The following is a 26303-nucleotide window of genomic DNA, read 5'->3' on the forward strand; positions in this document are numbered from 1 at the left end:
CTGTGAGGTTGGTTTCCTCTCCCTGCGGGCTCAAAGGGTTTCTACAAACCTTCCCACGCTCTCAGCCCAGCAAGTGTGTGCCAGCTGCTCCCCTCCCCAGAACGCAGCCGCGCACGCGCGCACACACTCCCACACCCTCACACACATACACACACACATGCTCTCACACACATACATACACACACATGCTCTCACACACATAAACACATACATACTCATGCACATATAAACACACTCTCAGGTTTCACACACACGCACACACATGCTCACATACACACATGCTCTCACATACACACATTCTTAAACAAACACATGCTCACACTCACACTTACACATACTTCCATATTCACTCACACAAATAAACACACACATACACAATACTCTCACACATACACACATGCTCTTACACATATCCATGCTCTCACATACACACACATACACAAACACACACATACACACATTCACACATATACACACATACACACATACACATACATGCGCACAAACACACGCACGTGCACGCGCGCACACACACACACACACCATCCTTGGTTTCACCACTCCTGCCACCCCCAGGTACAAAGGTCTCCTTTGTCCTTCCCCACTCACGCTTTTTCCCCGTTCTTAGTGCCCAGATCCTGCCCAGGACACTCGCCACCTCCAGTGCCCCAGCCTGCCTGGCTGACTTCAACTCAGTCTCAAGGCCTGGTGGATCACATCACTGCCCACTGGCCCCCACTGTCCACCCCAGAAGGACCTCACAGCCACCAGAATTCCTCAGGTGCTACTCCCCAGGACTCTGGGGTGAGATCTCCAGATCAGAGACCGCTAGTCACTCTCAAAGGGTGCACAGCATTGGGTCACTGGCAGGGTCTGTAAATCCAGTATTGCTGGTACAGCAGCTTCAGGCACAGAGGGGAGGGGGCTGCCCAGGGCAGGGAGGGTCCCAGCCTGTCTGTCTGTGGCCTCTGGGGGCCACAGTGCCTGCTGGGGAGTGACTGGGTATCCTGTGTTTTTGTCTTATTTTTAAGTGGTTTCCGGCCCCCTTCTCAAGACTACCACAATTTACAGGAAGTTGTAGGTTCACAAGAGGCGTGGGAGCTCTCAAGCTGGCACCATGTCCCCCTCGTCCCCAGGGACCCCTAAATGCAGAAGATCGACAGATAGCTGAGGGCCAGACTCAGCCTCCTCAGGACCGCGGATGGCAGCAAAGTAGGGTGCAATTGTGTGAAGGGGAGCAGGGGGTGCGGGTCAAGATCACCCTCCGAGTTTAGGGCAAAGGGTGTCATCGCCTCTGGAAGGGAGAAATGGAAACCAGGTACCCCCATTTACTGGCAGAAGGCGGGGAAAGTTACTCAATTGTTTCCGGCTTCCTTCCTGCCCCTCACCCGAGGCGCCTCGATTTCCGCCCTTCCAGTCACCCAGAGAGACCCCATTTGCTCCCACCTCACCCTACTCTGCCTCAGTTTCTCCATCTGCACAGAAGCCCAGGCTAATACTTGTGTTAGTGGTGGTGGTGGTGGTGGTGGTGGTTTTGTGTGGGGGTTTCGGGAGCCAGAGGAGGTGGACAAAGGAGCCTGGAAAAGGGGGTGGAGGGCTCTGCGGAGGTCGAGCCCACCCTGGCCCCTTCCCCTGTCCTGGCTAGCCGCCTCCCCTCCCCCGCTGGCGCCTGAGACGCCCAGATAACGGGACCTCCCGGGTGGAGCATGCGCCGTGCAAACCGGCCCATCAGCCGGGCAGAGACCGCGGGGGTCTCCCGGGAAGGAACTGGGGACCCGGCTGCAGCCCCGGGTTGGCGAGCCCCTGGCGGGGCGGAAGGCGGGGGAGGGGAAGGGGGGTTGCACCCGAAACACCCCGACATACACAGCTGCAGCGCGGGTGTTTACGGCCTCAGGGCTCCCTTTCCCCGCAAGGCCCGCGCCCCCGGGTTCAGCAGAGGTGGCCCCTACCGTAGGCTCCGTCCTTGCGCTCGTCCTCCATGGCCGCGGCGGGCGGCGGCGGCGCGACCCCAGCCCCGGCCGGCTGGCGGCTCGGAGGCTGCAGCGCCCCGCCCCGGCCAGGCCCCGCCCCGGCCACGCCTCTCCACCCGCGCCCAATGGGAGCCCGCGCTGGTCGGGGGCGGGGCTGGGGGCGGGGCTAGGCGCGGGACTGGTCAGGTCTCCCACCTTTGTTTCCCCGGCTGCCTTCTTAGCTCCTCGTGGAGTGTTTAGGGGGGCCGAGGAGCCGTGCAAACACGCATCATTTCGCTATGGGTGTGTTTGTTTTGTGTTTTGGGCCACCCCGGGCAGTGCTCACGGCTTACTCCTGGCTTGTGCTCAGGAATCACTCCTGGTGGGGCTCGGGGGGAACCATATGGAAGGCTGGGGTTCCATATGGAATGCCGGGAAAGGAACCCCGAACCCCGGTCGAGACGCCCTAGCCGCTGTCCTGTCGCTCCGGCCCCCGTATCATTTCATTGGCTCATTCGCCCCCTGGAGCCTGAGCGCCAACTGGACACTAGCGAACATCCAGCAAACAGACAAAAAAGATGTTTCTTCTTTATTGATTTTCTTGACTGATGTTTCCCCATCAGGGATGGGAGAAGCGCAGTGATGTGGAAGAGGGTGTGGGAGAGCGCCCCAGGACACAGTACTCAGAGCTGGAGCAAGGAGCTCTGTGTACAGGAGCTCGGGGCTTAAGCCTAGCACCACAGAGAAAACAAAACTCAAAAATTAAAAACAAATTAAGTGGGAGATGGAAGTCAAACCTATTGACCCAGGGCCGGGAGCCTGGGAGCAGACTCAGGTGATTTGATTATAGGTGTCATAGTCGCCTATAATGATGGGTGTCATTCTCCTAACCCTGAAAGAGCATTTCTCAGGGCTAGGACGAAGGAGACGTTACTGGTGCCTGCTCGAGGCAACCGACAAACAACAGGATGATTGTGATCGTCATAGTCACAAGGCCCTGAGTTCTAAGCCAAGCATCAGTGGCCCCTGTGCACTGTGGTAGGTGGCCCTGGCGGGCCCCAGGTGTGAGCCATATAGCCTCAGGAGACAGCCTCTCAAAGATTGCTAACTGTGGGCTGGAGGAATAGCACAGTGGGTAGGGCATTTGCACGATTCCGATTCCCGTATCCCATATGGTTCCCCTGAGCACCACTAGGAGTAACTCCTGAGTGCATGAGCCAGGAGTAATCCCGGTGCAACACTGGGTGTGACCCAAAAAAGAAAAAAAAATTGCTAACTGCATCCATGTGGCAATATACACCTGCCAGATCAAGCGACAGGAACCAACTTCAGCAGAGAATCCAAACTGATGCCACCGCTAGGAAATGTCTTTTCTTTCTCTTTTGCTGCCCCAGAGATAGAACCCAGGACCTCGGACATGCAAGGAAAATGCTCCACTCCACTTCCCTCCTTTGTGATAATTCCCCCTCCTTTTTCTGGGGGGGTAGTGGAAGGACCACAATTTCTGGCTCAATTTCTAGCACTGCATAGAAGTCCCCAAACCCTACCCGGTCTCTGAGCACAGAGACAGGAATAAGTCCTAAGCACTGCCAGGTGTGGCCCAACCCCCCTCCCCCACAATAATCTATTTGCTCGAGCGGGCCCAGTAATGTCTCCATCATGATACTTGTTGTTACTGTGTTTGGCATATCGAATACATCACGGGTAGCTTGCCAGGCTTTGCCGTGCAGGTGAGATACTCTCGGTAGCTTGCTGGGCTCTCCGAGAGGGGCGGAGGAATCGAACTCGGGTCAGCTACATTGGCTGCGTGCAAGGCAAACGCCCTACCTGCTGTGCTATCGCTCCAGCCCCCCCCATAATAATAGATAAAAAAATGTAAAATAGCAGCTGGGGTTCAGGGAGATTATACAAAGGGTGAGCACTTCGGGTTGGAGCAATAGCACAGCAGGGAGGGCATTTATCTTGCATGTGGTAAACCCAGGTTCGGTCCCTGGGATCCCATAGGGTCCCCTGAGCAGCACCAGGAGTGATTCCTGAATGCAGAGCTAGGAGTCAGCCCTGAGCATCAAAAGCCAAAAGCCAAAAACAAAACAAAACAAAACAAAAAAAAAAAGGGTGAGCATTTGTTTGTTTGTTTGTTTGTTTCTGGTTTTGGGGTCAGACCCAGCAGTCCTTAGGTCTTAATCCTGCCTTTTGTGCTCAGGAATCACTCCTGGCAGGGCTTGGAGCTTCATATGTGTTGTCAGGGATGGAATTCAGGTCAACCACACACCTGTGGAAGCCAGGTATGTGTGTGTGTGTGTGTGTCTATGTCTGTGTGTCTGTGTGTGTCTGTGTCTGTGTGTTTGTGTGTCTGTGTGTGAGATCCCCTGGGTCGTCTTTATAACAACAGGGAATGGGGCAGGGAACCAAGAAGAAAAATGTAATCTAGGACTTTACAGCTCTCAGAGGAGGGTCACTTGGGAGGGGGAGGGTCACTGGAAAGGGGAGGAGAGGAAGGGCCTTGGCCCAGACCCACAGTGGGAAGTCTGAGGAAACCAGAGAGGGCTTCCTGGTGGAGAAGAGCTGAGCTCTGACTATGGAGAAGGCACTAAAAGGAAGGAGCGTGTTGTGAGAGAGAAAGCAGAAAAGAGAAAGAGGAAGTGAAATGAGGGAAGCCAGAGAGTCTGGGGCGCCTGGGAAGCAGTCTGCAGGGGCGATGGCGCCAAAGGCAGCCGGGGAGAAGCTTTCACAAATGAGGAGAAAGGAGTGCCTGGGGGCAGGGCCCTGGAGGGGTGACCCTTGGGAGGTTAGAGGAGAAACTGGGGCAGGGTCAAGGGCTCTGGGAAGAGGGAGGGGACACCAGCAGGCAGCTGAGTGGCTCTGCCCTCACCCCGCTGCCCTGTTTGGGCTCATGAATTTTTCAGCCAAACAGGCCTGGAGTTTCAGATTCCGAGAGCCCTCAGCCAGGCTTTGTTTATGTCCAAAATACGTCTCCTTGGGGCTCCAGGAAAGGGGGCCCCTGGAGGGGACTCAAGGATGCCTGGAGGGCAGCCCTGCCCTTGGAGGGGAAAGCTACTCCCCTGTTTGGGGCAGAGGTGACACACCACATTGAGCTTTGGGGACCCCGAGGTGACTCAGATGGTGAATGCACCTGCCTGAAAGCTCCAGGCTCGGAGCCGCCTCCCACGCACGCCTACACCCCCAGAGCACACTCCTGTGAGCTTAGCTGCGCCTGACAGCCCCTATGCTCAGGGACCCCCAACTCACACAAGAGGTTTCCAATCCCCACTGCAACCCTGTGTGTGAGCCCCCTCAGTGATGAGAAAACAGGCTGATGGGTCGGTGGAGAGCTCAGGGCTTCGCATGCACAGGCCTTCTGTATTTTGCTTTTGCTTTGGGGGCCACACCCAGCAGTGCTCAGGGCTTATTCCTGCCTCTGTGCTCAGGGATCTCTCCTGAAGGGCTCAGGGGACCCTCTGGGGTGCCAGGGATGAACCCCGGGCCTGCTGCCTACAAGGCAAGCGCCCTCCCCGCTGCACTATGGCTCTGAGCCCAGCATAAATATCTCGTGTGAATGAGTGAATTGAGCAACCAGTGCTCTGGGAAGATGGGCATGAGGAGGATTAATCTCTGCCAACTGGGGCTCACATACCTGCAGGGGAGAGAAAATACGAAGGGAGGAAGGGAGGAGGGAGGAAGAAAGGAAGGAAGGGTGTTTTGCGTAGATGAATGAACGAAAGGCAGGAAGGCAGGCTGGCTCTATAGCTGTAGGTCTGGAAGAAAAGTAGAATGGAATGATGGGCGGTAGATGGGAGGAAATTATGGATGAACGAAGGGTTGGAGAGCAGACAGGTAGGCTGGCTACACGGATGGATGGATGGATGGATGGATGGATGGATGGATGGATGGATGATGGATGGATGGATGGGTGAGTGAGTGAAAGACTGGAAGGATGGTAGATAATATACAGATTGATGGGCAAATGAGTGAATGAACGGAGGAGGTGAGCTTGCCCCATACATCGCATTGCGGGGAGGGGGGGGGCAAAGGGCAAAGGGGCGGTACCACCAGGAGCACCGAGAAAGCCCCGCCCCGCCCCCAGGGCGCCCTCCGCGTCGGCCGACGCGCGACTCACCTGGCCACCTCCCCTTTAAGACGCTCACCTGGGCGCTCACCTGCGCGCTCGGCTTCCGCAGGAAGGAGGAAGCGGCGCCGCTGTCACCTCCCTGGTCCGCGGGCCGCCACCATGTCCGCCTCGGCCGTCTTTATCCTGGACGTAAAGGGCAAGGTGAGGGCGGGCGCAGGGGACCGGGCCCCCCACCGACGAGGCAGCGCCACCCCGGCCCCGGGTCGCCCGCAGGGAAGCCTCAGGTTCCTGCCCCCGTTCTGGGGATTCCCCCCCACAAACAGGTCGCCAGCCGCTAGCCTGCCCCCCCCCCCACCCGGGACTTGGTCTGGTGAGGCCTCAATTTCCCTCCTCCGCAAAATGGGGACACACAGGCGTGCCCGCCGCCCGACCCCTTGTGGCGAGCCCTCCTACCGCCGGCATCACTGCACGCTGCACGTTCCGGGGACACCAAAGCGTCCCTGGCGGGATTCGCTGTCCTTGTCTCTTGGCCGAGTCCCGCAGTCACCGTCAGGTCCCTGCTGGAACGAGTCAAGAGCGCTCAGGCGCCACGGATGCTTGCGGGGGGGGCGTCTTAAGGTGCTGAGTTGCAGCCACAGGATGCCCCCTCGCACCCAACTTTTTTTTCTCTGGGGGGGGGGTCCTTTTTTCCATCACACCCAGCGATGCTCAGGGGTGACTCCTGGTTCTGCGTCAGGAATTACTCCTGGCGGTGCTCCGTACCCAATTTCTTACCCCAGGCTGAGCTTGGCAATAAATGTCGCACTTAGATTTGATCCTTGTCCTTTGCCCTTTCTCGTTTTTCGTCCCTCCTCCTTCTCCTCCTCTTCCTCTTCTCTCCATCATCCTGACCTCATTGATTTGTGCCCACCAAGCCTGAGGCCAGAGTAGAACTTGAATGTTTGGTTTGTGTCTTTTCTTTTTCTGTTTTGGACCACACCCACCCGGCCGTTCTGAGGACTAACTCCTGGCTCTGTGCTCAGGGCTGACTCCTGGCTCTGTGCTCAAGGATCACTCCTGGCGGGGCTCAGGGACCCTATGAGGTGCCGGGGATCAATCCCAGGTTGGCTGTGTGCAGGACTCTTCCCACTGGATTATTGATCAGGATCCCCAGACTTGTTTCTTGCCCTGCTGAAAGTCAGATCCAGGACCTCAGATGCAGGGAAGTACTAGCCCCTTCCCCGACCTCCTGGACCACGCCACGGGCAGGAGCAGAGGTTTGCAGGGGCGGGAGTCTCAGCTTGAACCCCAGCACCATACCTGGGCACTGCCCTTATGGCCAAAAGCCAAAACCAGCCCCCCAAATTTTGAAGGCAGGATGGCTTCTTGTTTCCCCACTGTTATATTACTTTATTCACAGCGGCCACCCCACAGGGGAAACTGGGGCGGGGCTGCCTGGGCTGGGGCTTGGTGCTGCCAGAGATTGAACTCGGGGCCTCTAGGTTCGTGGTGTAACACGTGAGCACTACCTTTGGGAGAGAGGAGTTTGGAGTTTGGGCCACCACACCCAACAGAGCTCAAGACTGGGGAGCATCGGGGAGGTCCTATGTGGGTCTGGGGACAGAACCCACATGGGCTGCGTGAAAAGCAAGTGCTCTACCCTCTGTACTAAGTCTCCAGCCCCTATAATTATTCTTTTACTTCATTTCCCTTCCCTGTTCCAGCAGTGCTGTCAGGTGCCAGGCTTGGTTGCAGGGTTCACAGTCTTATTTGGAGCGCCCCCTGGTGGTGGGGTTATGAGGTTTATGTGTGTATGTGAGAGAAGGTTTACAGGTGTGTGTGTGTGTGTGTGTGTGTGTGTGTGCCCGTGCATGAGGTTGTAAGGTGTCCCAGACGGCACACGTTGGGCAGTACGAACCCCTAAATAGCAAGTGTGGTTGGGGGTCTCACTGTGCACATGTGGCCAGTAGACCCCCGCACTTTCAAGGCAAGTGTCCTGGCCCTGAGCCCTCCCCATCCCGAACCCCCACTTCCCGCCTCTGTGCACTCAGTTCCCCCCACTTTGTAAAAGAGAGGTGAGGGGGCTGGAGCGATAGTACAGCGGGTAGGGCGTTTGCCTTGTACGCAGCCGACCCGGGTTCGATTCTCAGCATCCCATATGGTCCCCTGAGCACCACCAGGAGTAATTCCTGAGTGCAGAGCCAGGAGGAACCCCTGAGCATCGCTGAGTGTGACCCAAAGAGAAAAGAGAGAGAGAGAGAGAGAGAGAGAGGTGACAGCTTCACCCACCTTGCAGCCCTCCTTGGAGGTTCTGGACTCTCCTTACAAATCTCCTGGCACATGGCCAGCAGGGACCTGCAGGTGCAGGGGTCTGAACAGGGCCCCCCACCCCGTGCCCCAGGAGTGATGTGCCCTGTCTGCCCGCAGCCCCTGATCAGCCGCAACTACAAGGGTGACATCGCCATGAGCGAGATTGAGTATTTCATGCCGCTCCTCATGCAGAGGGAGGAAGAGGGTGCGCTGGCACCCCTGCTGAGCCACGGCAGAGTGCACTTCCTGTGGATCAAGCACAGCAACCTCTACCGTATCCTCCCCGTGGGGCCCAGAGAGGGCAAGCCCAGGCGGGAGTTGCACAGCGCTCCCCAATGCTGGGCGGCGGGTGGGGCCCACAGAGATGTGGGACAGGGGAGGCAGGATGGGAGTCTGGCCCTCACTGGCATGTTCCCAAGTGGCCCCTGTTCCTTCACCCACCTGTGCCCCAGTGGTGGCGACCACCCTGAAGAATGCCAACGCATCGCTGGTCTACTCCTTCCTGTACAAGACGGTGGAGGTAGGTCCTGGCTGCCCTATGGCAAGTCCCTGTCTGCTCTTCTGACCCGCCTCTTGCAGGAGCCTTCTCTCATTGGCTGGGAATAGCCTCAGAGCACCTGTCTGTTGCCTGCCCCCCTTAAAAAACAGAAGAACATTTGGAGTGACTGCACCCCCTCCTCCAGGAAGTTCCCCTGGATCTCCCTCCTTCTGGACTCCTACTTATGCTTTTCTCCTCATGCACATGACCATGTTTGGGGGGGAGGGGGCTGAGGGTGCCGTCAGCTTGGGTCCCCTGGGACAGGTATGCTGTACGTGTACAGAGTTCCTCCAATTTGTTGGCCAAGGTGGGATGAGGCCCCAAGGTGGGAACCAGGCTAAACCATTCACACATCTGTGGGTGTCTGGGATTTTTGTTTACTGAGTTTTGGCGGCACACCCAGCGCTACTCAGCAGCTACTTCTGACCCCTAGCGGTGCTCTGGAGATCATGCAAGGCCAGAGCAATAACCCCCCAAGCCTCTGGAAGGGGATGGAGGAAGACTTCTCAGAAGAGCCGGTACAGGTATTCAGAATGTTTCATTTCTTTCCTGTCCCCGATGTGGCCTGCGCCCCCGCCCCCAGGTGTTCTCCGAGTACTTTAAGGAGCTAGAGGAGGAGAGCATCCGGGATAACTTTGTCATCGTGTACGAGCTGCTGGATGAGCTCATGGATTTCGGCTTCCCGCAGACCACCGACAGCAAAATCCTGCAGGAGTGAGTGGGCCGGGGGCAGAGGCGGCCACCCGAAAGAATCTCCAGGCGGGGGGGAGGAGACCCCAGGAACTGTCCCTCCCTGCAGGTACATCACGCAGCAGGGCAACAAACTGGAGACTGGCAAATCTCGGGTGCCTTCTACCGTGACTAATGCTGTGTCGTGGCGCTCCGAAGGCCTCAAGTACAAGAAGAACGAGGTCTTCATCGATGTCATCGAGTCAGTCAACCTGCTGGTGAGCCCAGGCTCCTGCCACCGAGGGGGCGCGGCGTCTGCCTAGGGTGTGGCTCCGACTGGGGGCAGGGTGTATACTGTGAGGGCGTGGCCTCTGCTGCAAGGGCGAGGCATCTTCCTGGGGCGTGGCACCTGCTGGTAAACCCCACCCCCTGCCACCAAAGGGGCGTGGTGTCTGCCTGGGGTGAGGTTCCTGCTGGGGGCGGAGCAATCCTGAGGGGCGGGGCATCCGTCTGGGGCGTGGCGTCTGTCGCGGGGGCAGGGCCTGTGTCGGTTGACCACGCCTCCACTCCTAGGTCAATGCCAATGGCAGCGTCCTGCTAAGCGAGATCGTGGGCACCATCAAGCTCAAGGTGTTTTTGTCCGGGATGCCGGAGCTGCGGCTGGGCCTTAATGACCGTGTGCTCTTCGAACTCACTGGCCGTAAGTGTCCACGATGGGGCCACCTGGGAAAGGGGTGACCCGGGCGCGCGTGTGTGTGTGTGTGTGTGTATGTGTGTGTGAAACTGAAGCTGTGTGTGTGTGTGTGTATGTGTGTGTGAAACTGAAGCTGTGTGTGTGTGTGTGTGTATGTGTGTGTGAAACTGAAGCTGTGTGTGTGTGTGTGTGTGTGTGTGTGTGTGTGTACCAGCCCTGAGTCCAGGTCCCGGGGAAACTGTCCAGGTCCCGGGGAAACTGTCCAGGTCCCGGGGAAACTGTCCAGGTCCCGGGGAAACTGAAGGTGTGTGTGTGTGTGTGTGTGTGTGTGTGTGTACCAGCCCTGAGTCCAGGTCCCGGGGAAACTGAAGCTGGACCCAAAAGAAGCCCTTGCGCGCCCTCTGCTGGTCAGAGAGAGCAGCGCAGCCTGTTGGAACAGCTTCATTCTAGGGGGTGGCAGGATAGGGGGGAGAACCAAGACACACCCTTGCCCTCCTTTTTTGTGGGAGGATTTGGCCACACCCGGAGTTGCTCAGGGCTTAGTCCTGCCTCTACATTCAGGGATCACTCCTGACCGTGCTCTGGGCGCTAAGGATGGAACCTGGGTTGGCCCTGCGCTTGACTATGGCTCCGGCCACTTGCCCTCAAGGACTGGCTATTCCAGTGCGGAGCACTGAGAAGTCGGACAGTGACAGATTCATTCCCCACGTGTCCATCTTTCCACTGCTCCCAGCCTACTGGGTGGCCGGGGGGAGGGGTCGCCGTGGGGAGGGGCAGCCGTGGCAGCACCCCCAGGGTCACCCCGCATGCTGGGCTCCGAGTTTCAGGGAGTAAGAACAAGTCCGTGGAGCTGGAGGACGTCAAGTTCCACCAGTGCGTGCGGCTGTCGCGCTTCGACAATGACCGCACTATCTCCTTCATCCCGCCCGACGGTGACTTCGAGCTCATGTCCTACCGCCTCAGCACCCAGGTGAGTGAGGCGCCCGCACCCCGGGGCCGAGTGCGAACCCCGGAATGGCCCAGGACACCCTGGCTCTCTCCTGGCTCTGCAGGTCAAGCCTCTGATCTGGATCGAGTCGGTCATTGAGAAATTCTCACACAGCCGCGTGGAGATCATGGTGAAGGTGACCATGGGGGAGGGGGGTCCCCTCCCCTCCCTGGCGCTCTTCAACGGTTATTTCCTTGCTTGGTTTCAGTTTGGGTCGCAGGGTCACTCTCAGTGGGTGGATGATCAGGGCTTCCTCCTGGTTCTTGGCTCGGGCAGGGCTCGCTCGAACCCATGTCAGCTGTGAAGAGGTGTTAGTCATCCCTCCCCCCCCCGGCCCCGACAGGCCAAGGGCCAGTTTAAGAAGCAGTCAGTGGCCAACGGCGTGGAGATCTGCGTGCCGGTGCCCAGTGACGCCGACTCTCCGCGCTTTAAGACCAGTGTGGGCAGCGCTAAGTACGTGCCGGAGAAGAACGTGGTGATCTGGAGTATCAAGTCTTTCCCGGTGAGCGGGGAGCTGGGTTGGGAGGGTACCGGCAGGGAGTTGGGGGACCCCAGCTGTGCACAGGCATGGGTGTACTTTTTTTTTTTTTTTTTGCTTTTGCTTTTTGGGTCTCACCCAGCGATGCTCAGGGATTACTCCTGGCCCTGCACTCAGAAGTTACTCCTGGTGGTGCTTGGGGGACCCTATGGGATGCTGAGGATTGAACTAGGGTCGGCTGCGTGCAAGGCAAACGCCCTACCCGCTTGTACTATCACTGCTTGTATTATCACATGGATGTTCTTTGGGGTCAGCAAGCCCAGTGGGAGCAAGCAGTAACAACAACAGACACCCCTGGCCACACGTGCTTTTAAAACAAATTTTGGTTTTGAGGGTCACCCCTGACAGTGCTCAGGACTTGCTCCTGGCTCTGTGCTCAGGAATACCCTGCCCACTCTACTCTCTCTCCATCCACTTTGTGCTTTTTAGACCTTCCCCCACTGTGTGTTTGTGTGTGTGTGTGTGTGTGTGTGTGTGTGTGTGTGTGTGTGGTTTGGAGCTACAGCCGGTAGTGTTCAGGGATCACTCATGGAAGGGCTCAGGGGACCCTATGTGGTACTAGGGATCGAATCCGGGTCAGCTCTGTGTGAAGCCAGGGTCTTCTCACTGAACTGTACTTTTGGTTCCTTTCTGGGGTCTTGGGGCCACCCTTGGAAATGTCAGCTAGGTTGGAGGTACTCCTAGCTTGGTGCTCAGGCATCATTCTGGTGGTACTCAGGCTTGACTCAGAGTCTTACATGCAAATGATGTGCTCCAGCCCTTTAAACTGCTTCTTGTCCATCCGGGCCTTTACTTTCTTCATCTGGGAAATGGGCTGAGTAGGCCCTGACCTGAAGCTGCTGTGGGGAAGGTTTGGGGTGCGTAGGGACCCCCATGACATGTCTGATGCCCCCCACCTGCCTTCAGGGGGGCAAGGAGTACCTGATGCGTGCCCACTTTGGCCTGCCCAGCGTGGAGAAGGAGGAGGTGGAGGGCCGGCCCCCCATTGGGGTCAAGTTTGAGATCCCCTATTTCACCGTCTCTGGAATCCAGGTGAGGGACATGGGCACCTGGGGCGATTTGGAGCTTCCCATCCCCTGTCCTGGCTCTCTGGGGGTCAGTATCTCCACTTCTGCTCTTAGCCCAGGTCGCCCCAGGCCCCGGTATGTGTCTCAGACTGTGCCCTCTCTCTCCTGCCACTTCCTGGCTCACCTTCCCACCCACTGCCCACCTGGGCCCTGAAGCCCATCACCCCCAACCTCCCAGCCCGAGTCCTCCCTCGGCCCCCCCCCCCATTTCCCGTGCATGTTCCCCCCAGCCCCCCCCCCGTTTCTGTGTAATTCTAGGTGCGGTACATGAAGATCATTGAGAAGAGTGGGTACCAGGCACTGCCCTGGGTGCGATACATCACCCAGAGCGGGGGTGAGTCTGTGTGTTGGCAAGGGTGTGGGGCTCAGGCTACATCCAGGCTGGGAACGTGGGCACCTCCCTTGTGCAGCCTGCCTGATCCCAGGCTGTTTTGAACCCTATAGCTGCCTGGACCTCAATTTTCCCATCTGTACAATGGGCACTAAGGGATCCCACCAACATGGTTCCTGCCCTGCATGAGCACTCCCTTTGCCTTTTTCTTTTTTCTTTTTCCCTGCTTTTTGGGTCATACCCAGAGTTTCTCAGGGATTTCTCCTGACTCTGCACTCAGGAATTACTCCTGGTGGGGCTCGGGGAACTGGGATGCCAGGGATTGAACCCAGTGGGCCACGTGCAAGGCAAAGGACAACCTGCTGTACTATCATTCCAGCCCCCACTCTAGGGTTTGAGCATGGACTTGAGGACAAAGCATAAAGGTTTTGGTTTTGGTTTTTTTCTGGGGCCTCAGCCCCTCTCCCCACATCTTAGCTCAGTCCCGTTCTTGTTTCCTGGCAGATTATCAACTTCGAACCACCTAGGAGGGTGGAGAGAAGGGTCTGGAGACTGGCGCCCTCTCCCTAGGCACTTCCAGGCCACCGACAGGAGAGAGGATGGGGTGCCCTTGGGAGGGGCACCCGGACTGTGCAGCTCATGTTCTCCAGCTGTTTCATTCCGCTCAGAGACCAGGACGAGGCGGGTGTTCCCGTGATTCTCCGGGCACCCCCTGTTGTATATGAAGTATAGGGGAGGGGCTGAGGTCCTACCTCACAAGTGCCTTTTCTGCAGTGATCTACCTTCGGGGGTGGTGTGGGAAACCGTCCCTATTCCCCATCCCTGACCTTTAAGATGGCATTAAAATGATGACTCCAGTCGCGGTGTATGTGTTTCTTGACTGGGTTTGGGGTCGCCAGGGAGGGAGGGTTGGGAGTGGGTCACGGGCAGCCTTCCCTCACTCACAGTTCTACTCCGCGGGGGTCCCAAACGCCTGCTTCTACAGTCAATCCCCCTTTCGGACGCCAGAGGGCGCCTGCAAGCCTCCAAGTCAGCTCTTGGCCGTACTAGCGGCTCAGGTGCCCACCCCACTCCCCACCCCTTTGTTCAAAGAAAATGCTGGGGCTGGAGTGATAGTGCCACACGCACCCCGGGTTCTATCCCCGACATCCCACAGGGTACCCGGAGCACCGCCAGGAGTAGTTCCCGAGTGCAGAGCCAGGTGTGACCTGAAAAGAAAACAAAAGTCAAATGCTAACTGGGCCCACTGACCTGATCTGCTTTACCTCCTGTCCCCGCTCTCACCTCCTCCCTCTCTCCCCCAAAACACGCTTTTCTAGACACCTAGACACACAAGACACTCACAAGACACACCTTCCTCTCTCAAATCAAATGCCCTCTCTCTCAGAGGCTTCTCAAGCCCTCGGGGACCGGTCTATTGCAACCACCTTTATTCCCCAAAGAGTAGCACTCTCCCTGTTTAACCATGTCCACAGGACGATGAAGATTTGATTGTCTTCACCTGTCTCCTTGGTCACTGGGCGGGAGGGGCGCCTACTCCACATTCCGGGCCCAGGAAATTTTTGTATTGAAGAAGGCCCCCCGAGGAGGAGCTATGGAGTCCCACCCTGGAGGCCACCAGCGGGTGGGGATTTCCATCCTGGCCAGTGTAGGAGCAATCTGAACTAGGAAGATGCAATTCCATCCTCCCGTCCCGTCCCGTCCCGTCCCAGCTCCCCACGGTGGGTGTTTATTTTACAAGTATTGTGCTGTTGAGTCTGTGAGATGGTTCACAGGGAGGGCTCTTGCCGACCCAGGTTCAGTTCCAGGCATCATATATGGTCCCCTGAGCCAGACCAGGAGAGATCCCTGACTGCAGGGCAAGGAGAAAGCCCTGAGCATCGCATGTACAGCTGCTTGGGGAAATGGGTCAAAATGCTGGAAAGCGGAGCTAGAAGAATAGTACAGCGGGTAGGGCGTTTGCCTTGCACACGGCCGAACCGGATTCTATTCCCAGAATCCCATATGGTCCTCTGAGTTCCGCCACGAGTAATTCCTGAGTCCAGAACCAGGAGTAACCTCTGTGCATTGCTGGGTGTGACCCCTCCCCCCCAAAAAATGCTGGAGAGCATGCTTTGCAAGCAGGGTCCCTGAACCCCGAGCATAGCTTGTTACCTTGAGCACCATTGCCAGCGACTCCAGAGTCGCATGCAGCCCCTAGCACCACAGCGTATGCCCACACCAAAGCCCCATACCCCCTTCAAGAAAAAGTGTCGCGCCGCTTTAAAATGTTCTCCCAGCGCGGGCCAGTTTCCCCTATATAGCAGGAGAATAAATGAGTGCACTCATGCATGTATGCATGCATGCTCTACCCATCTCGGGTTAAGGTTGGTGGAACTCCAGACTGCGCAGTTCCCAAAAGTGCCTCTCGGAGCAGCCCGCGCCTATAGGCAAAAGGCCTCTGACCTTTTTCCCTCCCCGGGTCAGTTAAACGGGCCATCTTTCCCGCCTGCCGAGCGCGTTTGAAAACCGAAAACCCCGCCAGGCCCCACAGTCCACCGGTCGCCGCGGCTCGTCCAATCAGGGGAGGCACCGCCCACGCCGGCGCGCCCAGTCCTGCCTCTCCCCCCCGGAGACGCGTGGTGATTGGCTGAGCTGTCGCGCGGGCGGGGCGCCTCCGGGTCGCGCGCCGGCCAATGCCGCCCCCGCGACTTTGTAGCCAGTTCGTAGAAAAACAAATCGGCGCCGTCCGGGGGCGGGGTCTGGCGCGTTGGCTCCGCCCCCCGGAGGGCGGTGAGGCGGCGGCGGCTACGGCGGCTCAGACCAGACCCCGCCCGAGCCGGAGGAGGAGCGGGTGAGTCGGGGCAGAGCCGGCCCCTAAGGGGCGGGCGCCGGGCCGGGCCCTGCGCTTCCTCGAGGGTTGGGCCAGGCTTCGCGGAGAGTGACAGGGGGGAGGAGCCGGGTCCCGGGAGCTGGACCTGGTGCTGGCGGCCGCGGGGGTCGCGCCGGAGCCTGGAGCCGTCTGGTCGGGGCCCCTAGCAGCGGGCGCCCGCCGCTGACCTCTCCGCGCTCGGGCGGGCTTTTGTGCTTTCCCCCTCTCGCTCCCCGCAGCCTGCCCGAGTATCGTCGACATGCTGCTGGACGAGGTCCACGCCGGCGACCGGCTGAGCGGGGCCGCGGCCCGCGGGGACGTGCAGGAGGTGCGCCGCCTGCTGTCCCGCGAGCTGGTGCACCCCGACGCGCTCAACCGCTTCGGCCACACGGCGCTGCAGGTGAGGCCCGGCCGTGCACCCCCTCCCCGCTCCTCCTCGTCCTCGCCTCGGCCTCCCCGACTCTGGACGCCGTCTGCCTTCGGGGGAGCCTCCTTTGGAGGGGGAAGGCGGAGAGTGGGGGAGGGGACCCCGTTTCCCGAGGGACGCGCCTGCTGGCTCCTTTGCTTTGGCTCTGGGCTTCGTCCGCATGACTCCAAGGCGAGCGCCCGGCCCTGGGAACCGGGATTCATGACTCCAGCGCGTCCCCCTGCCCTCGGGATGGGGTGGTTCCGTTTGGAGGGGACGGCTGTTTTCGACTTGTGTCCCTCCCCCCCTGGTTTGTTAGAGGGGTGCAGTGGGGGAATTGGCACATATTGTACGGGGTGCCTGTTCTCAGGGGGTGTGGGCGTTTATCCAGGAAACCCATTTCTTGAGCGGCTCTTTAACCAGCCCCTCCGTTATTTGCTGGGGTGGGGGGTCTATTCCTTGGAAAAGGTGGTTCCAGTCTCCTGGGCGTCACTGTTCCCTGCCGGCTGGGGGTGGGGCACCGAGGTGTTTTACTATCTCTGATTGTCCTTTGGGGGGAGGAGGCTCTTAAGCAGTGCTCAGGAGGGCTGGGTGATTTTCAGCCCAAAGGGCTACAGATTTAAAGCAAGTCCCCCAATACCTGCTGGCTGCCCCTCTCCCCCTGGTGCTGGGCCTTGGGGAGTCCCGCCGTGCTGGGGATTCAATCCAGGGTCCGCTGCATACAAGGCATGAGCCTGGACCCCCAGCTTGTCTCCAGATGTCTTGGAAGCTTCTATGGGGGCTCCTCTGGATGGCGTCTTAATTATAGGGATGATCAAGGGTTTTTTTTTGGGGGGGGGGAGCAGCAGTTCCTAGGGGATGTGACCCAGTCTCCCATGTCTCAGACAGCTGTGGGGCCAGCTGCTTTTATTCCCTGAGATTTTTTCTTTCCATGTGCTCTTTCCTGATCCTCTGTCTTGTGTCCACTGCCCAGGTCATGATGTTCGGCAGCCCGGCCATCGCCCTGGAACTCCTGAAGCAAGGGGCCTGCCCCAATGTCCAGGACACCACTGGGGCTACCCCCGCTCATGATGCCGCCCGCACGGGATTCTTGGATACCCTGAGACTGTTGGTGGATCATGGCGCTGATGTGAACACCCCCGATGGCACGGGGTCCCTCCCCATCCATCTGGCCATCCGGGAGGGTCACAAGGAGGTGGTGAGGTTCCTGGCCTTGGAGTCCGACCTCCATCACAGGGACGCCAGTGGCCTAACGCCCCTCGACCTGGCACGGGGGAAAGGGGCCCAGGAGCTCGTGGACATTCTGGTGGGACACACAGTGGCCCCACTGTGACCTGTCCCCCACCCCTCGCATCTCCCTCCCCCACAACCGGCAAAGGGACCCTGACGAATTCCATTTCAGAAGAGGAGGCTGGTGGAAAATTCACTTTTTCTCCCCAGTTCCTCCAGCCTCGTTGCCCGAAGGGGGTGGGACCCAGGTTTGTGGCTTGTTGGTGTGGATTTCTGGGGTGTGTGCCCTTGTGTGAAGGGCTGGCATTTCTCGTTTGTTTTTCTCGCCCCTTTCTGATGTGTTGATGGGAGAAAGGCTGATGCAGGCAATATTCAGGAAACGGTTCTTTTTCCTCCTCCCTTGGACGACCGTCTGACCCACAGGGCAGAGAGCATTTAAAGTCCCAACCCCAGAGAGAATGAGGTCACCACTTCCAGGGCTCCTGGCGACCTTGGCTTGCGGTACCAAGAGAAACCTCTGGAGTGCGCCCTGCTTGGGGCCGGGGGAGGGGTGCGCCCCAGATATAAGAGCCGGTGGGATGAGCCTTTTCCGAATTGGTTGGAAGCTTATTTTCCCATCTCTTGTATAGCGATTTTCGTTTTTGTTTTTTAAACCTATTTATTAAGCCTGATTGAAAAAAAAGTGTGATAATTTAACGATTTTACCCATTAAATTAAGACTTGTGTAAGGTGCCCGCGTCGGAAGCTTCTCTTGATATTTTGCACCCGGGACAGGGCGACCGTCGGTGGGGGGGGGGGGGCTTGTGCGTCGCGCACGCTCCGGGGTACGTTTTGGGGGAGGGGAAGGGAGAGGAGTAATTCCCAGGGTGCTCGGGGCGAGCGAGAGAGCTGGGTGGGGCCGCGGTTTACTCTAGTCAGAACGGAAGGGAGGCAGGAAACCGCGAGTGGAGAAAGGGCCCCAGATGTCAGCTGGGTGCCGGGAGCCCCGTGGGTGGAGGGGGCGCGCGGCGGCAGGGGAGTTTGTGCTTCCCCGGCAGGGGCGTGGCCGTGGGTGGGGACTGCGGTTCCGGGCCGCCTGGGATCCCGGAAGAACCGCGAGGCCCCGCCCCGTCGGGAGCCACAACTGGGCGTGTCCCGGGAAAGCCCCGCCCCGTCCGCGCGCAGGCCGCGCGCGTGCGCAGTGGGCCGCGCGGCGCCATGCCGGAACCCCGGGCAGTGTCTCCTCTGCGCGTGAACAAGGCGTTCGCCGCGCGCTACAGCCGCTACCGGGAGCGCGAGGAGCTGCAGCGGCGTGAGTGCGGGGCGGCGCGCGCGGGGGGCGGCTGGAGGCGGCCGGGGGCGGGCCTGACGGGCGTCTATGCCGCCAGTGAAGGACCGCTATGGGGACCCGGACAGCGACTCCAGCTCCGAGTCCGACTCCAGCGATGAGCGCGTGGTGAGTCCCCCGGGCCGCGCCCGCCGCCCCGCACCCCGTGCGCCGTTTCCTTTCCTTTTTGTTCGGTTTTGGGGGTCACCTCCGGCGGTGCTCGGGGCTGACTCCTGGCTCGGCGCTCAGCAAGCCCACCCGGCGGTGCTGAGGGCGCAGGGCCCGCGCACTCCCCGCTGTCGCGTCGCTCCAGCCCCGGAGCCCCGTAGTCTTGGTGTTCGGAAGAATCTCCCCCCTACAAAAAAAAAAAAAAAGCATCGAACGTGGAACCGACAGCGCCATCAACTGCCACCGCGCCCCCGCCATCGACCCCCCCCCCGACCTCCCCAATGGTTGAGTCACCCCCAGAAGCCCCCCAGCTCCTCTGTGCGGGCTTGCCCCCCCCCATCCACATCAGGCCCCATGACCCCTCCCCGCTTCACGGTCCCGCCGGTGCCCACCAGCCTCTGCCCCTACCTTGTCGGGCTCAAGAAATGATACCTGGTCCCTTTTCTGGAACCTGTGCGTCCTTCATGGCTGCTCCCCAAAAGTTTCAGTCTCCTCCACCTTTCCCCCCTCCTTACTCAGACCGGTCCCCTTGCCCCTCCCCCACCTGCACCTGTTCTGCTGTTCCCCCTCTTTTGCCCCTGTCCACTCTGGGCTCAGCAGCATCCCCCACCCCTGCCGCCCTTCTGACGTCCCTCCCTGCCCCCCAAACCCATCCTAGGAATTTGACCCGCAGCAGGAGCGTGACTTTTACCGCACTCTCTCCTTGCTGAAGAAGAAGGACCCTCGCATCTACCAGCAGGATGCCACCTTCTATCAGAAGACAGGTGACACCACCTACCCACTCCCGGCCAGGCTACCGCCTGACCACACTCTGCTTGAGGACCACTCCTGGAGCGGTGCTGGGGACCCTTGGGAGTGCCGGGGATCAGACCTGGCTCACTTAGCAGAGTGTCTCAGCTGATCATCCCTGTGGACGTGAACAGTGCTCACGCACCCTGGCTGCTGTCCTGTGCTGATAACGCCGTGAAGTCACAGCCCCCAAGGCTGGGAGTGCCACCACATGACCCCCGTTTTCACTCCTGAAGATGGTGACCTGGGGCTTGGTTGGGCTCTGGAGCTACACTTGGCGGGGCTCCGGGTCTGCTCAGGCTCTCCCTGAGGGTTGGTCCCAGCTGTGACCTGGACCCAGGTAGAGCCGGGGATCAGACCCAGAACTCTCACATGGCAGTCTGTGCAAAGACCTTTGTGCCATCTGTCTGCTTGCTTTGGGGATTTTTTTTTGTCTTGGTTTTTGGACCACAGTCGATGGTGCTCAGGGCTGACTCCTGGCTCTGCCCAGGAATCACTCCTGGCAGGACTCAGGGGACCCTATGGGATGCCAGGGGAAATTGAACCCGGGTTGGCTGCATGAAAGGCAAGCGGCCTCCCTGCTGTACTGTTGCCCTGGCCCCTGACTTAGGGATTTTTTTTTCTCTTTTCATTTTTTGTTTTTTTGGCTTTTTGGGTCATACCCGGTGATGCTCAGGGGTTACTCCTGGCTACTCCTGGCGTTGCTTGGGACCATACAGGATTCTGGGGATTGAACCCAGGTTGGCCGCATGCAAGGCCAACCTCCCTCCCAACCCCTGCTGTCTGCTCTGGCCCCGTGGCTTTGAGCTTTGAGGGTGGGGTCCCCCTAGACCATCCCCGTGGGATTCTCTGCCTGTGAAGGAGGGGGCCGTGGTGGTACGTGACAGGGTGTCTGACTACCCCACAGCCTCGACCTCAGAGAGCGAGGAGGAAGAAAAGCCAGCCACTGCGCAGAGCCGGAAGAAGGTCCGGCCCATGTTCCTGAAGGACTATGAGAGGAAGGTCATCTTAGAGAAAGAAGGGTGAGGCCTCCTGGACTCCTTCCTGGGCCCCCCGGGTCTCCTGCCGTTCCCAGGGGTACACGGACCCCTTCTGATTTTCCCCCATCCACCTGCAGCAAATACGTCGATGAGGACAATTCGGATGGGGAGCCCTCCAGACAGGTGAGGGGCACCCCAGGGGTGGTGGGGATCTGAGGGGTGCAGGGCTGGGTCTGAACCTCGTCACTGCCTTCTCCAGCAGTTTTCGTCACAAAGTTACGTGGAGGAACAGAAACAGCTCAAGGACAGGTGAGCGGCGACCAGTCAGTCCCACCCGCGTCCCGCTGAACCCTGGGTGACGGTGGCCGCTGGCCCGCGTGTCCTGAGTCTTGTTCTGGCATGGGCAGCTTCCGGCCATTTGTGGAGGACAGTGACGATGAGGACAGCGCCGGGGAAGGGGGCTCCGGCTTGCTGCAGAAACGAGCCAAGACCCGGGAGGAAAAAGTGGGTACTGGGGGAGTTCCCCAGCCTGGGAGGGGTGGGGCCGGCCTCGGGGGTTCCCGCAGACCCTCAGCCCAGCCTTCCCCCAGGCCCAGGAGGACGCTGACTACGTGAACTGGCTCAAGGGGCAGAAGGAGACGGATGCTTCCCCCGGCCTGGAAGAGCTTGTGAGTCTGTGGGGCCAGAACACCCCTTCCAGCTCTGCCTGTCCTTTCCCAGAGGCGCCTCGGTTTATCCATCTGTGAAATGGGGCCAGACACACACACATGCATGCTTGCTGCAAGGATTTGGCCACTTAAACTCACCTGGCTCAGGGCCAGGGCGTCCAGGGAGTGAGGCATTTGCCTTACATGTGGCTCACCTGGGGCTGGAGCGATAGCACAGCAGGTAGGGCATTTGCCTTGCACATGGCCAACCCGGCTGACCCAGGTTCAATTCCTCCACCCCTCTGGGAGAGCCTGGCAAGCTACTGAGAGTATCTCGCCCGCACGGCAAAGCCTGGCAAGCTCCCCATGACGTGTTCGATACACCAAACACAGAAACAAGTCTCACAACGGAGACGTTAACTGGGCCTGCTCGAGCAAATCAGTGAACAATGGGAGGACAGTGCAGCGGCTCGCCTGGTTTGATCCCCCAGTGCTGCCAGGAATAAGCCCTGAGCACCATGTGGCCCCCAAACCAGAATAGCAACTCCTTGGTTTCCACGCCCCCTTCTCCCCCACCCCACCTCCTTCTCTCCCACCGCTGACCAGGCTTCTGTGTTCCCCAGACCCACCTCAAGGAGTATTGGAACAACCCAGAGCTGGATGAGGGGGAGCGATTCCTGCGGGATTACATCCTCAACAAAGGCTATGAGGAGGAAGAAGAGGAAGAGGAGGAAGAGGAAGAGGAAGGGTGAGGGATTGTGGCCCCCAGAAGCTAGCAAGGGGCTTCTACCACAGTGAATCCCTCCTTGAGGACATGATCCAACTGAGCACTGGTCCTGATCCCGTTACTTTCTGCCTTAGTTTTCCCATCTGCGAGATGGGCAGAGTTGTTGCTCAAGGATTGTTGTGTGTGTGGTGGGGGGGGGGGGGGTTTGGGTTTGTTTGGTGTGTTTTTTTTTTTTTTTTTTTTTTTTTTTTTTTGGTTTTTTGGGTCATCCCTAGCAATGCTCAGGTTTTACACCTGGCTCTGCACTCAAGAATCACTCCTAGTGTTGCTCGGGGGACCCTATGGACTGGTGGGGACCAAACCCACATCAGCCACGAGGGCAAACCCCCAATGCACTGCCCTGTCGCTCTAGTCCCTGCTCACGGGTGCCTGTGGGGGCATGAAAGGAGTTTCTGGGGGCTCCCATGGGTGGCAGAGCTCGCCGCACTCTCCACTCCAGCCCAGCTTGTTCCTCAGGGTCCCTGGCGCCCCTGTGCAGCTGGCTGTGGAGGACTCCTCAGACGAGGGGGAGCTGTTCCTTAGGAAGCAGGAGGACTTTGAGCACAAGTACAACTTCCGCTTCGAGGAGCCAGACTCCGCGTCGGTGGGTGTTGGGGGGGGCACTGGGGTTGGGGTGGCCCATGTGGGTGCCCTGGGTGCAAGGAGCCTCCATTTCCCCCGCTTGGTCCCCCACAGGTCAAGACCTACCCCCGGAGCATCGCGTCCTCCGTGCGCCGCAAGGATGAGCGCAGGAAGGAGCGGAGGGAGGAGACCCGGGAGCGGAAGAAGAGGGTGAGTGTGGGGGGCCCGGGGGCGGCGGGGGGCGCCTCGGCCAGGCTGCCCACGCCCATGTCCACGCCGCCTCCCCCAGGAGAAGGCCAAGAAGCGGGAGGAGCTGAAGCAGCTGAAGAACCTGAAGCGGAAGGAGATCGCGGCCAAGCTGGAGCGGCTGCGGCAGGTCACGGGCAACGCCTCGCTCGGCCTGGACGCGCGGGACCTGGAGGCCGACTTCGACCCCGCCAGCCATGACCGGCTCATGCAGGTGCCGCGGGGTGGCCACAGAGCCGGCCCGGCCCCTCCTGGCCAGGCAGCTGGTGGAGCAGTGGGCAGGGAGAGACGGGGGAGCCCCAGAGGGGCAGGCGGGCGCGGGGAGGGCGTTGGGCCCCCACCAACACCGTGTCTCTGCAGAAGTGTTTCGGGGACGAGTACTACAGCACCGTTGAGGAGAAGCCGCAGTTTGAGGAAGAGGAAGGCCTGGAGGGTGAGGTCACCCTGGGACTCGGGGTGCGGGGGCCCGACAGCCCAAGCCCCTCCTGAGCCCTGGCCCGCGTGTCGCCCAGCAGATGACTGGAACTGGGACACGTGGGCGGGGCCCGGGGAGCAGCAGGAGCCACACTGTGAGGACCCCGACTTCAACGTAGGTGCCCCGGGAGCGCGGGCATGGAGCGGGGGTCAGGGGTCCCTCCGGGCTGCCCTGACCCCTGCATCCTGGCAGATGGACGCCGACTACGACCCCAGCCAGCCCCGGAGGAAGCAGTACACGGCCCCCGAGACGGGCAAGAAGAAGCGGAAATCGCCCTTCGCAGCCGCCGTGGAGCAGGACAAGCCGCTGTTCCAGCCTGGTGAGGCCCGCAGGCAGCTGGGGGTGCAGGGGGCACGGGGGACAGCAGGGAGTGGGTACAGGGGTGCAGGGGGGCACACCCTGGCAGCTGGCTCTGTCCCGAGCAGGCGACGGGTCCTTTGAGCAGTACCTGGACGAGTACTACCGGCTGGACTACGAGGACATCATCGATGACCTGCCCTGTCGCTTCAAGTACCGCGCCGTGGTGCCCTGTGACTTCGGGCTCAGTACTGAGGAGGTGAGGGACCTTGGGACCCTGCGAGACATGAGGGAGCATAAGACAGTAACCCGCACGCTGGTGCCTTAGTTTCCCCATCCGACTGCATCTACTCACGCTAGAAATGCAGTGTGTGACCCTTTTTAGTTTCTCTTGGCCCACAACACCTGGCAGTGCTCAGGGCTTAGTCCTGGCTATGTACTCCAGAGTTACTCCTGGAAGCGCTCAGGGAACCATAGGGATGCTGGGGATCAAATCGGGGGGACCCGCCTACAAGACAAGCGTCCTTCCTGCTGGACCATCGCTTGCCCCCTGCGTGGCTATTTGTTTTGGTTTTGGGCCATACCCAGCACTGCTCAGGCATTACTCCTGGCTCTGCACTCAGGAATTACTCCTGGTGGTGCTCGAGGGACCCTTTGGGATGCCAGGGATTGAACCCTGGTTGGACACGTGCAAGCAAATGCCCGACCCACTGTACTATTGTCCGGCCCTGCCCGGCTCTTTCCTGAGGGAGTTTGGGCCATAGCCAATAGTGCTCGGGGGCTCCTGGCTCAGTGCTCGGATCCACACGATGCTGGGGGTGGAAGCCAGCATGCACCGCCTGTCCCTGTAGCCCCGAGCCCTGCTTATCTGTCCTACCCGGTCACGGGAGCTTTCCTTGAGCTGCTGCTGCCTGCATTCCCATATGTTCTGGGGGAGCCTCCTTCACAAAATGGGGGATCCGGGGCCTGGAATCCAGGTGGGATCCACAGGAACCTGCTCCAGGCACCGGCCCCCAGCAGTGTGTGGGATCTCAGCTCAGCCCCTCCCCGAGCCTCATTCACCTGAGGGGGTCTTGTCAACTGGACCCTGCCACCCCTCGCCACCCCCCTCTCCGCAGATCCTAGCGGCGGATGACAAGGAGCTGAACCGTTGGTGTTCTCTGAAGAAGACCTGCATGTACAGGTGACTGGGGTGGGTGGACAGCAGCCGGGGGGGGGGGAGCCCCTCCCAGAACACCCCAGCCACAGCTGTGCCCCCAAACACACGCAGGTCGGAGCAGGAGGAGCTGCAGGACAAGCGCGCCTACATGCAAAAGGCGCAGAACTCCAGGAAGAAGCAGCAGATCTTCAAGTCGCTCTGGGAGGGGTGAGTGCGGCTGGGTGGGGCCTCGTTCTGTTACAGTCACTGTGTTTGCATCTTGGCCGGGCTGTGGGCTGGGCGGGTTGCCTGTGTCTTGGGGCTCAGGAGATGGTGCGGGGCATCAGGCGCTCGCTTTGCATGTGGCCATCCTCAGGATAGCACTGAAACAAAGCTGCCAAGTGACCCTCGAGTATCGCCAGGTGTGGCCTTTTCCCCACAAAAAGAAATAAAAACGAGGGTGGCTGGTTCTTTTGTGTGTTAGTGAGGCCAGCCATGGAATCCCAGGGTCTCACACCAGCGACACCGGCACTCAGCCACGGCCACCTCATCTTTGGTTTTGGGTTTTAAGTTTCAAGGCGAGGTGAGTTAGACCAAGGTCAGGACTTGGTTCGGCCTTGCTTGCATTGAATCCCTGTTGGATCTAGAGCACTGCCAGGGGCAGCTCCAAAACAGTGAAGCAAAGAGACCTGGGTGTGGGGGTTGTATAGACCCGGCCCGGCAGCTGCCCAATCCCTGAGCACAGAGCTCAGGGCAGGCCCTGCACACGCACCAGCCCAGATCTGAAGGCACCTCTGAGCCCCGCTTTCACCTGTAGTAAGAGTGGCGGTGTTGGGGTGATGGGCCCGGGCTGAAAGCCCCTCCTCCACTTTCCCTGCCTCCAGGACAGAGTCACCCACGGAAGCCACGGACAAGCCACAGAAAGACACATCTGGCCTGCAGGGGCAGTTGCCCGCACCCGATGGGGTTGGCTGCAAGCGGCCACCCCCAGAGATACCCCCAGTGCGGGAAGACCCAGCCCCCCAGAGGCGCAGGAAGGCGAAGAAGGCGCGGTTGCTGGGCCCCACGGTGACTCTTGGTGGCCACGAGTTCAGCCGTCAGAGGCTGCAGGCCTTTGGCTTGAACCCCAAAAGACTGCACTTCCGCCAGCTGGGCCGCCGGCGCCGGAAGCAGCAGCAATCTGCCAACGGCCCCTGAGGGGACTTGTCTGGAACCCCTCATCAGAACCCAGCCCCCACCCCCCCCCAACCCTGGCAGCCAGGTTGGTCAAATTGCAGGACTTTATTCACC

The 26303-nt window shown here is 59.6% G+C and overlaps 4 protein-coding genes across 7 annotated transcripts in view; 3 read left to right on the plus strand and 1 right to left on the minus strand.

The window, feature by feature from the left end:
- SLC44A2 (solute carrier family 44 member 2) overlaps nt 1–2064 on the minus strand; it is a 32728-nt gene extending 30664 nt beyond the window's left edge. For both annotated transcript variants that reach the window (XM_056119880.1, XM_056119879.1), the window contains exon 1: nt 1950–2064. In XM_056119880.1, coding sequence (XP_055975855.1) covers nt 1950–1980 — 31 coding nt within the window. In that variant the 5' untranslated portion in view covers nt 1981–2064. The remainder of the gene's footprint in view (nt 1–1949) is intronic.
- A 4031-nt stretch (nt 2065–6095) lies between these two features.
- On the plus strand, nt 6096–13864 carry AP1M2 (adaptor related protein complex 1 subunit mu 2). Of its 2 annotated transcripts, none has more exons than XM_056119897.1 (12): nt 6096–6219; nt 8425–8581; nt 8760–8827; nt 9429–9559; nt 9645–9792; nt 10088–10214; nt 11030–11178; nt 11261–11332; nt 11540–11698; nt 12641–12766; nt 13060–13135; nt 13637–13864. In XM_056119897.1, exons 1-12 carry the CDS (start codon nt 6178–6180, stop codon nt 13657–13659), a joined length of 1278 nt encoding a protein of 425 aa, XP_055975872.1. In that variant the 5' UTR covers nt 6096–6177; the 3' UTR covers nt 13660–13864. The 2 variants fall into 2 exon arrangements, with proteins under 2 accessions (XP_055975872.1, XP_055975873.1); XM_056119898.1 differs by having other exon boundaries at nt 11036–11178.
- A 2092-nt stretch (nt 13865–15956) lies between these two features.
- On the plus strand, nt 15957–18349 carry CDKN2D (cyclin dependent kinase inhibitor 2D). The gene is made up of 2 exons (XM_056119916.1): nt 15957–16383; nt 17363–18349. The coding sequence occupies exons 1-2, from the start codon at nt 16243–16245 to the stop codon at nt 17720–17722; spliced, it is 501 nt and encodes a 166-aa protein (XP_055975891.1). The 5' UTR covers nt 15957–16242; the 3' UTR covers nt 17723–18349.
- Nucleotides 18350–18793: 444 nt separating this feature from the next.
- KRI1 (KRI1 homolog) lies at nt 18794–26274 on the plus strand. 2 transcript variants are annotated; one of them, XM_056119881.1, is made up of 19 exons: nt 18794–18910; nt 18987–19054; nt 19752–19857; nt 20790–20904; nt 21000–21045; nt 21122–21171; nt 21270–21366; nt 21453–21530; nt 22133–22257; nt 22753–22879; nt 22972–23067; nt 23147–23317; nt 23464–23536; nt 23619–23692; nt 23771–23897; nt 24004–24134; nt 24994–25058; nt 25146–25241; nt 25898–26274. In XM_056119881.1, exons 1-19 carry the CDS (start codon nt 18817–18819, stop codon nt 26208–26210), a joined length of 2052 nt encoding a protein of 683 aa, XP_055975856.1. In that variant the 5' UTR covers nt 18794–18816; the 3' UTR covers nt 26211–26274. The 2 variants fall into 2 exon arrangements, with proteins under 2 accessions (XP_055975856.1, XP_055975857.1); XM_056119882.1 differs by having other exon boundaries at nt 21125–21171.
- The last annotated feature ends 29 nt before the right edge of the window (nt 26275–26303 follow it).

The sequence above is a fragment of the Sorex fumeus genome, unplaced genomic scaffold (assembly GCF_029834395.1).
Source record: "Sorex fumeus unplaced genomic scaffold, SorFum_2.1 ptg000041l, whole genome shotgun sequence".
Classification (NCBI taxonomy): domain Eukaryota; kingdom Metazoa; phylum Chordata; class Mammalia; order Eulipotyphla; family Soricidae; genus Sorex; species Sorex fumeus.